The sequence below is a fragment of the Octopus bimaculoides genome, chromosome 6 (genome assembly GCF_001194135.2).
Source record: "Octopus bimaculoides isolate UCB-OBI-ISO-001 chromosome 6, ASM119413v2, whole genome shotgun sequence".
Taxonomy (NCBI): domain Eukaryota; kingdom Metazoa; phylum Mollusca; class Cephalopoda; order Octopoda; family Octopodidae; genus Octopus; species Octopus bimaculoides.
The window spans coordinates 38,865,110-38,878,926 of record NC_068986.1 but is presented as its reverse complement, the minus strand read 5'-3'; the positions used below and the strand labels follow the sequence as shown (position 1 = coordinate 38,878,926).

The following is a 13,817-nucleotide window of genomic DNA, read 5'->3' as shown; positions in this document are numbered from 1 at the left end:
AACATTCCATTGCTTTATTCCCTGGTAATTGAAATGACTATTAAAAAAAAAAATTCTTAAGCTATAAATGTTTGTGAAATTGCTTTGCAAAAAGTTTCACTAAGTAATATAGTCTCTGTTGAGAGATGTAATTGGAGTAAAATAATATAAAGACAATCTGATATATTAATTATGCAAGCATTAAATTAATTATTTTAATGTTTATGGAATTATGTTTAATATCTTAAACTAAAATAATTACATAATTTTGAATTGTGTTCCAAAGTGCTAATAAATTTCTATCACAGTTTATGTATATCTACAAATTTAAATATAACAAAAACATCAAAAAACAAAATATTAAACCAGTGGAAAATGTCTGTAATAATTTATTCAATAAATCATTTAGGTTTTATTGGACAGCAGTAGCTTCTGAATTCAGTTTTTATTTGTCAGTTACAGTACCTGCTTGATCTTTTATAATTATGTGTGCACCAGTATTTTACTCAATAATTGTCATAATTGGCCAGTGTTGTGTACAGTTGAAATTATGATATTTAAAAAAACTGTAAAATTTCTCATTTGGTTTTGTAAATTATAGTCAATCTAAATTTACTGCCATTTCTCCCCTCCTGTTTAATTAGAATGGAAGGTATATGAACAGCATATGTTTACTGCCATTTAGACAAATGGATATTGCTCTGCAATACCATACTACATAGCAATTCCCACTTGTCAAAATGGAGGTATATATGAAAAAAATAAAATTGTGTATATATTTTTTAGGTACAAGATTATTCAAGTGTCATTGTAACTAAGCTCACTAATGGTGACTTCAAGAAGGGATCCCTGAATAAGATACTTTTAAGGTGTTCTGCTTTCATAATTAATTTTATATAACATTAATGAAAAATTAAAACTCTAAGGCATCAAAAACCTCTAATTGTCTTCTTTACCTTAATTCAGAACTTAAAAGAACTATATTTTAAATGTATGTGATTTCTTGGACAGATTTTGTTACTTAAACTACTTTTTTTTATCTGTTCTGAACAAAAAGCCAGCAGCATACAGTTTTGAAAGCATAGTTATTAATTTGGAAGGAAATTTGATATGCTATGTAAGATTGATCTGAATAATGTCATTCTGAAAGTGTACCACAAGGATGGTTCATTAAAATTGAAAAAATATTTTCAAATGAGATGGTGTTTAATACATTAATTCGACATCAGAGAAATAGATTTTATTTGGAATAATTCTGTTTCTCTCAAAAGACCACAGCCAAATAAGTTGAGTTAAAACAAAAATTATGAATATCAACATTCATATGATTAAGTATAGACACAGAATGCTTTCTTGCTACTTACAGATTGCGAAAATCATCAGAAGTATATAATACTGTGATTGGAAATGTTAAATTGGAAAATGAAGTCCAGACTTCAGCATTACTCTTATTTTCATAAATATTTTTGAAGGACAAATGGTAAAAGGCAATTCTGAAAGCATAATTAACCCATATCAATCATGGGGAGGAGGAGGAAGTCCTTACGAATGTTGGTGCGATGAATAGCAATCTTAATTCTCATTTTTGTAGGGTCCCTGCCCCTTTTTTTTTTTTTTTGTTCAATAAAATAAATGATTACCCCTCCCCCCCATCCATTATATTTTATTAAAAAATTAATTTTATGATGTATGTTCGCAACAAAGTTTTTATGCAGATGTCAAACATTTGTATGATTATCATATAGGCGAAAGATAAAGTCTGTAATTAAATAAAAAAAAACTTTCTTGAACGTATTAAAATATAGACAATTATATATAAAGTCCATACTTTAATCAAAATAATATTTTCAATCTAAAAACTGAAGCATGAACAACATTATTCATGTCTGCCCAATTGTTTTCCTTAGGTAATATGCTATCACATAAGTTTACTGTGAGTAAAACTCAAAAATTATAACATTGGTGTTGGGATTGCAAATTTGGTTTCATTTCAATTATTTCCATAATGCAGTGCTTTCTAACAGCAAGATTATATTAGAATTAATAATTTGTATTCAAGCACTTACAAATTATTATTATTCACTTGGGATCCAAAGGGAATAACAATGATGTTAAGAGGAGAAACTTATAATAGCAAATGAATAGCATCTCCCCATTCTATTTCTCACCAAAATATTTTCATTCTTTATTACGATGCTATATCAGTATTTCAGCAATACTGTTCCTTTCGTGTAAAGTGCCTGGAATTAGACACACTGAATTCTGGGGCAATACTTTCTGCAACAAAAATTTAATTTTTTTTTTCCTTTCCTTATTGAACGCATCAGAAAGTAAATTATCTTTTTACTTCTCTTTATGTAAATTGGTTTCTCAAGCTGTTCTGAACCAAACATACATCTTTCTTTCTTTCAAGGAACAGCAAATTGTGATTTCAAGTAAGTATTAACTATAGTTTCATCTTCTTTCATATAAACGGGAATTTTTTCATATGGTTTAGGATCCAAGTCAATAATAGCCAAGGAATGCTTATAGGGTTGTCCAAAGCAGTCTGTTAAATAAGAGACACCTGACATATCCGAACTGAAAAATAAAATTAAAGGGAAAAAATATATTCAATTCTTAATAATGCAAAAACAATGGCTACAGCAGGTTTAAATCAGAATATTATTTAAAATAATTGGTAACAATAATCCTGTATAATATTGGAATTGGAGGACAGCACATAATTTAGTGGTTTGGGCGTTGCACTCATGATAGTGAAATTATGGGTCCAATTCCCAGACCTGTCAGTGTGTTATGTTCTTGAGCAAAACACTTTATTTTGCACTGCACTGCTCCACTGACGTGTGGCACACAGACAATGTTGATTTGATGGCGGGAGTGAGCTTATGTGCAGTATAAACATTTGATCACTATAAGCACACCATTATTGCAGAACGTTTTGCAAGAAATTGCAGAACTATCTTTCTCAAGCATGAAAAACTACAATTATATAATTGGAAGTAGAATGCTGTGGAGGAATGGCATAGTGCTAGGCTAAATGCATGAAATATTCAATTTCCTTTTTCCAGTTCACCCCAATAACTATCTATGCATTCCAGCCTTTCTATTGTCTACATTCTGGCCAGTTTTTGACACAAATTTACATTAACCTAATTTAAGGCTTGCTATCTGTTTCATTCACAAATTACACTACTATACAAACAATGTAAATAGATAACCAATCCTATAATAATATGTTGGTGCAATGTGAGAAAGAAAATCTAATATTTAGAGTAGTGACTTTCATTGATGAGAAAAACCTTGGAGATTTTAGTATCTGAAAGAGATAATAAGATGTCACTCGACTTTTAAAAATTTTTTTTATTCCTGTGCCTTTACTTGTAAATTTAAGGTGGCAAATATATTCAGTAAGAATTCAGTTCTTGGTTAGCTGAGATAGCAACCCAGATCGAATTCCTGATTGAAACCATTTCATTTCCTCTATGACTGTAAGACTCTTGAGACGATATTACAATCAAATGATTCTCTCACCTGTGTAAATTTGAGATCTTTAATGAAAGGAATTTAAATAAATTTAAAAAAAAAAACTTTACCGATTATCTTGTCTCTGCATCGCAAGAATAATGGAGCAGTCTTTTACAGTTTGTGCCACAAGAAATTGCTTCACCTACAAAAAGAAAGCAAAAATATTTTTATTAATGTGATGCACTCAGTGTAAGCTATCATCACACAAGAGGTGCAGCAATATCAAAGGAAGGTTAACAGGGAAAATAGCTTTTGTGTGTGGAAGATGCACAGGTACAATAAACACCAAAAATGTACAAAAAATAGATTCCATTAACTGTCAGTGGGGTAGTAGATAACTTCTGTTATCTAGGTGACCAAGTTAGTAGTGGAGGTGAATGCTCAGAGTGTAGCTATGGGAATAAGATTAGGCTGGGCAAAGTTCAGAGAGCTCCTACCTTTGCTGGCAACAAAAGGCCTCTCTCTCAGAGTGAAAGGCAGATTGTATGATGCCTGTGTGCGAACAGCTATCCTTCATAGCAGTGAAACAGTGGCTCTGACAGCTTAGGACATGCGTAGGCTTGAAAGAAATGCAGCCAGTTTGTTTCACTGGATGTGCCATGTCTGTGTATGTTCACAGAGTGTAAGCATCTTGAGAAAAATGTTGAGCATAAGAGGCATCAGATGTGGTGTGCAAGAGAGACGACTACTGGTATGGCCATGTGATGCATATCAATGAGAACAGCTGTGTAAAGAAGTGCCTATCTCTAATTGGAGGGAACCTGTGGTAGAGGTAGACCTAGGAAGACATGAGGTGGTGAAGCATGATCTTTGAATTTTGGGCCTCACAGAGGTAATGACTAGTGGCTGAGTCCTTTGGCAATAAGCTTTGCTTGAGAAAATATGTCAAACCAAGTGAAATCATAGTCATAGCTGATGCTGGTGTCATGTAAAGAGCACCTTTTGAGTGTTAGGCCTCATGGAGGCAATGACTGAGACCTATGGCATTATGTTGTGCTTGAGAAGAAGACCCATGAAGCCAAGTAAAATCGCAGTCCTAGCAGATTTCGTTTCCCAACCTCAAGGCTTCAGGTTCAGTCCCACTGCATGGCAGTCACACAAAAGCACCCTCAGCTGTAGAAACCATGCCAATCAGACTGGTCTCTGGTGCAGCCTTCCAGCTTGCCAGCCTTGGTCAAACCATCCAACCCACGCCAGCATGGACAACAGACATTAAATGATGATTATGATGACATACTAACCAATAAAGGAACCTATATGCAGTCTCTTGATCTGCTAAAAATAAAATTTCTCTCTAATTACATCCTAGTCTTTAAAAGAACATATTTGACAACATAGCCACAGGAAGACAGGATAGTCAAGCAGATATGAACAAATCTGAAGAATTGATGATTAATATTTTGTGTACATTCTGTAAGAATTTCTACATTTAATTAAACTTCATAATGGACAGATAGATCAATAACAACTAGCTCCCCAGAATTTATTACATGTTTTCTCCATTCTACTGAGATTAGTCTCAGACAATGATTAACCCCAAAAGTTCTGCTGAGAAGAAAAGTAATTTTTGGTGGAGGCTGTCTAGAGTAATAATTCAATTTGGATTACTAGGCAACTCATAATGAGTTAAATACATGAATATTTACAGTACTACATGTATGAATGAGGCATATATAAATATACATGTTAGCTGCTCACTAACAGTTGTGTCTTACTTGTAAAGACTCTAAATAATTGAAGTCTAAGAGTTTAATTAATATTTAAGTACCAGGCCTCAGAATTTTGATAACCATTCATAACAGTGTCAAACCTACACCTCAAAAACTAGGTTTCCACGAGAAAGGAAAAAAAATTCAAAACAAGTGTATTCCATTGAAAATCAGGTGTGTGCAAAACGGAGGCTGTGCTGGTATGGGTATGTGATGCATGTCGAGATGGCTGCTGCATACAAAAGTGTTGAGCACTCCAAATTAGTGGAACCTGTGGCAGAGGGAAACCAAGGAAGACCCTGGAATGAAGTGCAACTCACAGAAGAGACGATAAAGGACCATAATGATATGTGATACTACAGAAGACCTGTCTACCAATGGAAAAATATACCTTTAAGAAGCTGTTATATATATGTTCCCCACCAACCCTACCTTCTACCTATCACCTTACATCCTCTTCTCTCCATGATTCCTATCTCTTTGCTCTTCCCTGCCATCTCATTTATTATACTTGTCCTGTTGTACTACCAACCAACACACACATTTCACCACTATTAACTCTTTCCTTTTCCCTTATGTCACTACCTCCTCACCAATTAGCGATTACTATTTGGTTACTCTCTCCATCTCCACCACCCTTTCACGATTGTAAATATGTTCCATCTTTCTTTCGGTTACCCGCCTAGAATCACTGCACACTCTTATTCTCCCTCAGTTATAGGGTCCACTTTAGGCCCTTTACATTAAATTCCAATATAATCGTATTGTAAACCATCTGAAAACTATTTGTAGAAAATTTCACGAAGAAAATAAAAATTTTAAAACCCATTTTTCTGGAAGTTATCAACGAGTTGGGGCACATTTGTGTAGGAAAAAACATTTATGAACACAGTTTGAGAGAAAAAAAAAAGAAAAAGGCTGTTCTGCTTTAGGTCCACTAAATGGGGACGAAGTCGGATAGAACACAAACGCACGTCTAGAGACACTCGTATACATAGCATTTGTCGAAAATGATAAAATTATAAATAAACCTCACCTTAATCATTGTATAAAGTATGTCTGAATTTCCTGCATCCTCGATGTTGTTGTTATTAGAAACCACATACCAGTTGTCCCCCCGGTAAGGACCGTCCAGGCAATACTTTTGTCTAAAAAAGAAAAAAGATTCGTAAATAACCATGTTTTGTTCAAAGGAAAAAAGTACAACAAAAATGGTACACAAATAATATCGGAGGGGGGGGGGACTTTTGTGTGTTTTTTGTTGTTTAATCCTCCCAAACAACCTTGATTGAACAAAGTTCTAGTCACGAAGTATCTTGTCTTTTGAAGGGCTATCTAAAGACTATATTATCAAATGTGTCCTTGCTTGTTTAAGATAGTGAAGTTTGATTGGAGAAATTTTGCTGCTATTTCTAGCAAATCAATCGACCGTGTAGGGCTCTCTCCTTGACTGGTATATTTTCTGTTAATGTGTGAAATGTGACAAATATGATGTGAACAAAACCTCTGGAACGCTAAGAGTTTCTGGATAGCACCAGTGTACAGTACAGTCACAATTACAGGAACAATTACACCACTTAAAACTTTGCTACCATAGTTCATAGTAAATTTGATGTAATCATCATCATTTTAATGTTCACTTTTCCATGCTTGCATGGGTCGGAAGGAATTTATTGAAGTAGATTTTCTATAGCTGCATGCCATTCCTGTCACCAACCCCCACCTGTTTCCAAGCAAGGTAATAAATAACTCCTAAGTTTATCGAAAAATGAACAGCTCGGACATAGTTAAGCAGTGAACTGTAAACAAACAACATCGTTTGAATGAGCTTTTTGTTGACAAAGATCGGCAATATGTCAAGAAGCCCAGTTGACTGCAAGAAAAGAACACCTACCCACAGCTTGTGTATTGTTGTTTACGATGAGTGAACACAAGTGATGGGGAAATACGAATCCGTTCTCCCCCCCCTCTCTCTCATACACACGTATCAATAAGAATATTTGATAGTATACACCGCTGGGATAGTCACAATGCGCTTCCTTGTCTTCTTGTAGCTTTTAAATGAAGCCATCCCGCTGGCTAGGCAGACGGGCCAACATTACCCACTGAATAGGACGTCAGTCCATTGCAAGGGTTATCCATTTACAGCTGAGTGAACTGGAGCAACGCGAAATGAAGTGTTTTGTTCAAGAACACAGTATACTGCCTGGTTTGGGAATCGAAACCATGTTCTTATGACCACGTGTGCAACACCTTAACCACTAGATCATGTGCCTTCACACATAAATTCATTTATTTACAGGCTTCTTCAATTTCTGTCAACTAATTTCACTCACAAGGTATTGGCTGACTCCTGTACAACACCAGCTGACAATATTCATGCTGTCGTAATGGTCCTCAAGCAACATGGTTACAAAGCAAACTTTTTAACTACACAGCCATGACTAGGCACAGGCATAGCTGTGTTACATGTGGTTAAGAAGTCTTTCCTAATCATATGGTTTCAGGTTCAGTCCCACTGCTTAGCAGCTTTGGCAAATGTCTTCTACTACAGTCCAGATTGACCAAAGCCTTGTGAGTGCATTTCGTAGAGGCATATTAAAAGAAGCCTGTTGTCTATTTGTGTGTATGTTTGTTTCTTCTTGCCTTGACATTACACAACACCTTTAAACGAACCTTACTGTCACACAAGTAGTGTCCATTCCCAGTCTTCTGACAAAGTGTGTGGTCATGAGGGAATATTAGCTTGCTTGGAATTGGGTGAAAGTTGACAACATGAATGGCATCTAGCTATAGATGAATTCTGACTGACCCATGTTATGCATGGAAAAATGGATGCTAAAACAATGATGACATGATATGTATATAAAAAATCCCTTTACTATATTTTTTTATATAGAACTTCTTTAACCCTTTAGCATTCAGATTATTCTGTCACATTGTTTTGAATCAATCAGGCATCATCTTGCAGCTTTGAGATTTCATAATGTGGTTGCTTATTTTTGAAGGACATTGTAGAGTAGGTATGAGAGGCTGCATCTGGCTGGTTTGAACATATCCAGGCCTAAATAATCTACCTGTTTAACAGGTAGAATATTTAAGCCTGGATATGGCCAGTTTGAATACTAAAAGGTTAATTGTTCCAGACACTGGAATGTGGCCTTGTTGGGGCACTGGTTTTGAATGTTTTAGTCAATCATATCAATGCCTCTCAAAAGGATAATTTTTCTCCTTTTTTGTGTAATGGTCTAACTTAATGCACTGATTTTACATTAGTTTACATAGTCTAGTTGCCTGTATTTAAACAGCTGGATCTGTAGTAGAATTGGAAAAGAAATTCCAAGTGTCGAAGCAAAACCTGGATTTGAAGGATCTCAAATTTAGCAAGTAAGAAAACAGAGAAAATTGTCTAGCTCAATATGCAGAAATTCTATGCAGTGTACCAAGTGCAAACTATGGACACACAAGAGGTGCAGTGGTATCATAGGCTGGTTAATGGAAAAAATAGACTTTATATGTGGCAGATGCTTATTAGCAACAAGCACTAAGCATGCATGGGAAATAGCTTTCTCAAATACTCAGGAGGGTTCCCAGAGGTAGTAAATAACTTCTGTCATATAGGTGACTCATTAGTAGTTTAGGAGGATGTTCTGAAGTAAAAAGGCTAGAATAAAAACAGGCTGGGAAAATTTCAGAGAGCTTTTATCTCTGTTGGTAACAAAAGGTTTCTCTCTCAAAGTGAAAAGCAGATTGTATGATGCATTCAACCATAGAAATCATACCAAAGTATACATTGGAACATAATACAGTCCTTTGACTTGTCTGATCCTGTCAAACTGGCCAACCCATCAATCTATGCCAGCATGGAAAATGGATGTTAAAAGATGATGATGATATATATTGGGCATCTGTCAACCAAATTTCACTCAGATGGTATTGGCCAACTCAAAGTGTAGAGATGATGCCCTAAAGTGCCATACAATGGGATTCAACACCAAATCACATCATTTTGAAGTAAACCACATAGCCACTCATTCAAACCTGTGCCCATATAAATATACTCTTTTTGCTTTTATTAAAAATTTAGTGTATCTAGAAAACAGGATAGAACAGCCAAAAATGTAGTATTTTTTTTTTCCTCACCTATCTTCAGGATGCTTTTGAAAATGCTTTTGCAATTGTTGATAAAGAGGGTAAATTCCTTCTATATCCAAATCATCCAAATACTGAACTGAAAGTATTTTCTCGAGAATGCAACCAGGTGGAAAGTAGTAATCCGTGTCTGTAAATATTCAATGTAAGACACAAGGTCATAGAGTGCAAAATATCAAGCAACAAAAAGTAATTAGGATCAAATATCAAAGACAAATGTTAATAGGCTCAAAGGAAAAGTAGTTAATAAAATTCAAAATCAAAAGTGATGGTTAGGTTCAGAAAACAAACTCAAGTGTTTTATACTTGAACAAACTTAAAAAATAAATTCAGGGTAAATATTTAAACCCTAATTTAAATATGTACATCAACATAATATATGTGAGAAAAACTGTTGTATCCTTTGTGGGTTACCATAAAGGAAGAATGACATATACACAACAAAGTAAGAACAATATACCCATTGTCAGCTCATCACAGTAAGAGTAGTGTATCTTTAGTTAACATGCCACAGCAAGCATAGGGTATTGTTCTTTTCACATGTCACAGAAAATGTAGCATATCCTTCACATTTCACAGCAAGTGTAGTGTGATCTTAAAATGTCAAAACAAATGCAAAGCATTTACAGTTGACACATCACAGCAAATAAGATGATTGTCTCTCATAGTCCAAGATGGTTCTGCAATTTCTTGCTGAGTAGCCTGCACAAATGATTTGTTTATAGTGATCAAATGTATGTGTTGTACATTAGCTCTCTCTTCTTCCGTCAAATTGATATTAATTGAAGAGGTGCATGGTGTATCACATGTCAGGTGTTGAAATAATTGCAGAGCAATGTGAGATAACGTTTTTGCTCAATGTACCACCTGTCCAAGAACTGAAACCACGATCTCACAATCATGAGTGCAACACCCTAACCACTAAGCCATCAGCCCTTGACAAAGCAAGTATAGCTTGTTCTTAATGTCTCAGCATGTGTAGCTTGCCAACAGCAAGCATAGTGTGTCCTTAGCATGTCACAGTGTACCTATAGTCAACATGATACAAAAGGTGTAGTGTATCTGCAGTCAGAACGTCACAGTATATGTATGTAGTGTGTATTTATTCAACTCATTACAACATGCCTATACTTAACAGTATTTAGAAGAACAGAAACTGCTTAACTAAGAAACAAGAGGACATGATCAAGTTCAAGATTTAACCTTTAATACACTGCATTTTCTCTGTCCTGTTATCACAGGGGAGAAAACTCATACAGTGACATGATGCACTTACAGTGAGCTAAAGATTAATCATTGTTCACGTTTTGTTATGGCTTTGTCAGAGATGGTAAGGTTGTGCTCATGAAATTTTTTCAAAGCCCGCTGAGAGCAGTGACAGTGGTGATGGGGAACTAAAAAAAGGTAGCCATGGAATGCCTTTTACCAGCTCAGGAAAATAAAATATTTACCATACCCCCAAGTTTCTTTGGTCTAATATTCATGTTTTTAAGTTTCTACTAAACATGGTCATGTTGCTGGTATTGTAAGGAGATTATGCTTTATCTGTTTGCTGTTTTGAATTCTCCCTCCTGCTTCTCCCATTGGTAAATCACATCAGTAGTGTGGTAGCCAATTTGGTTTATGTTTCCTTTATACATTCGTCTTACAGGACTGAAAATGTTTTATGATACCAGTGAAGGCCTGGTAGTTCTTGAAACTTAAAGTGTGAAAAAGCAACAAATTCCACTTCATTGAGACGAGAAGTCAACATTTCAGTTTCACAGTACATGGTCTTGCCACACCACTGCCATTGGTAAACAAACAAACACAGCAGCAAGGATAGTGTAGCTGCAGCAGAGTTCAACTTCTCAACTAGCATCATGGAAGATGCATGGTAATTTTGAAGTTTGTTTTTTAATAAAATGAACCAAGTCTTCTATGCCACAAAATACAGTAATTAACTGACAGTTTACCAAAAATTAGTGATTACTTGTCAGTGAAAAACATTGGTTACTTACCTTCGTCTGGTGTACTTCTGTAACTGCTATTAAGACACCGCTGAGATTGGTTTTGGCTTTTCTGTGAGATATAGTGTACTGGAGTACATGTATCCATTGGGTAGTGCAAGGCATCAACAACAAGGTTAATAAAGACATCTAAACAACTGAAAGAAGAATAAAGCACTCATTAGTAATTGAATTAACCCTTTAGCATTCAGATTTCTCTATCAAATGTAATATTTATTTATTCCCATTGTTTTGAATTAATCATGCATTACCTTGTTGCTCTGAGATTTTAATGATATGATTGCTTATTTTTAGAATAACATTAATGCATAGGTATGAGAGGCGAAGATCTAGTTGATTTGAACATAAAACAGGTAGAATATTTTGGCCAGATATGGTTTTAAATGCTAAAGGATTAAAATAGCTATATAGTCATATCTATCATTGCTAACATAGATCTATGTCAAAGCCACCTTATAACTGTTGTAGATTAGTTTCCATTAACATTTTATAGTGGTCATATTTTACACTGTTTTGCTCACAGGAGTTCAAACCAACATAGAGGTAGAGATATGAGTCCAGTTGTAAAAATCTTTTAAAAATAAAATAAATTAAAGCAGCTAAAACCTCATGCTAGAAACTTCAGTAAGTTCCCAAATGTGAGAGTAATACGTTGATGCGAGTCTTACTTGACCTTTAGTTCTGTACAGGAATGCTAGTCTTTGGGGTGTAACTTTTGCACCATTATGTATGTGATGTGGTTAAGAAAAGTCAGATTATAACAAACACAGCATCAAGGATAGTGTACCAGCAACTCTAATTATATTTTAATTGTTGTTTGTCCAACACTAGAGAGGATGAAGTACAACATTATTTTCATAATATGAACAGAGTTGTTTCATTGTGCTAGACTGTCATGTCTCCACTGGAGGTATTTTCAAGGTCTCTGTTTATGGAAGCAGCACAGGTCTGAATGTGAGGTGTCACGGTTATCTATGAATAATTGCCTATGTATACATGTTAATGACAAGTGAAGAATACCATCATCTACATGGAATAGACTGTGAAGAGATGATGGTAAACAGGTTGTTAATGTAACAAAAGAAAAAACAAAGTGTTGGGACATAATCTTGTAGTGCTTATAAATATTTTACAAAGCTCATCTAAAATCTTGATTATTCTGAAAATAAAATTAGTCCTGTTTCATAAACAGTTAATGTTATGTTGTTCTGGTATTTATTCCTTTCAAATACTGCACAATGTTAACAAGTTTATAAAATAATTCATAGAAAAACAAATATAAATATTCACCTCATATTAGCATTTTCAGCATTTTGAACTGGTTCACCTAAAAAATCTCCTAAAATTTCTGGAAGATCTTCTTTTACATATTCACTATAAACTTCTACTCCATTCTGAAATATAAAATGAGTTTCACAAGTTGTTTTAAGTAACTAATTTTACCTGTGTTTTACATTGATACAGCATAGGAAATCAATTTGATTAAATTGACCCAGTGCTTGAATGGTATTTTATTTTATTGATTCAGGAAAGACGAAAAACTAAAGTCAACTTCAGTGGGATTTGAACTCATGACTATAAAGGCACATAACTGCAATCACCATAACAAAATATCTTTGTTGCTACGGAGGCAGCAAAAAAATGGCAATTTTTCATAATTGTTATCTAACTTTGGAAATAGCAGATGCTAAATGTTTAAGATCATTTCACTCAATTGTTTATAGCATCAAGACAAACATTTTTGATAGCTATTTTAACAAAATCTCTCCATATGTTAGACATACAACTGACATATAATATTATGATCTGCTAAATTAACACACACCTTTGAATGGTACCCACTCACTAGATCATTGCAAGCCCACTGAGAAAGAGAGAGAGTTTTTACTTCACTATTTTTGCACCTTTCCTTGCCATCCATGCTTGCATGGATTGGAAGGAACCTGTTGATGCAGATTTTCTATGGCTGGGTGCCCTTCCTGTTGCTACCTACAAGTAAGGTAATATTTTTCCACAGCTTGACATGTTTTGCATAATATATATATAGGTGCAGGAGTGGCTGTGTGGTAAGTAGCTTGCTTACCAACCACATGGTTTCTGGTTCAGTCCCACTTCGTGGCACCTTGGGCAAGTGTCTTCTACTATAGCCTCGGGTTGACCAAAGCCTTGTGAGTGGATTTGGTAGACGGAAACTAAAAGAAGTCCGCTGTATATGTGTATGTGTGTCTGCCCCCCCGCCCAAACATCGTTTGACAACCGATGGTGTGTTGTCGGCTTAATGAAAGGTAAAGCTGACCTTGGTGGGTTTAGAGCTCAGAACATAATGACGGGCGAAATATTACTAACCATTTTGTCTAGCATGCTAACAATTCTGCCAGCTTGCTGCATCATCATCATCATCACCATGATGATGATGATGATGATGATGATGAAGACGACG

At 35.0% G+C, this 13,817-nt stretch overlaps 1 protein-coding gene across 1 annotated transcript; it reads right to left on the bottom strand.

The window, feature by feature from the left end:
- Positions 1-352: 352 nt before the first annotated feature.
- Positions 353-12,799, bottom strand: LOC106881623 (inositol-pentakisphosphate 2-kinase). The gene is made up of 6 exons (XM_014932090.2): positions 12,668-12,799; positions 11,369-11,514; positions 9,360-9,498; positions 6,253-6,364; positions 3,576-3,649; positions 353-2,559 (listed from the first exon to the last, which is right to left on the bottom strand). The coding sequence occupies exons 1-6, from the start codon at positions 12,670-12,672 to the stop codon at positions 2,388-2,390; spliced, it is 648 nt and encodes a 215-aa protein (XP_014787576.2). The 5' UTR covers positions 12,673-12,799; the 3' UTR covers positions 353-2,387.
- Between the last annotated feature and the right edge of the window lie 1,018 nt (positions 12,800-13,817).

Excerpts from the sequence above, each read along its gene's own strand:
- LOC106881623 (XM_014932090.2), bottom strand. Across the intron at positions 3,650-6,252 it reads TACTTTATACAATGATTAAG|GTGAAGCAATTTCTTGTGGC; the intron begins GTGAGGTTTATT and ends TTCTTTTTGTAG. Across the intron at positions 2,560-3,575 it reads ATGCAGAGACAAGATAATCG|TTCGGATATGTCAGGTGTCT; the intron begins GTAAAGTTTTTT and ends TTTATTTTTCAG.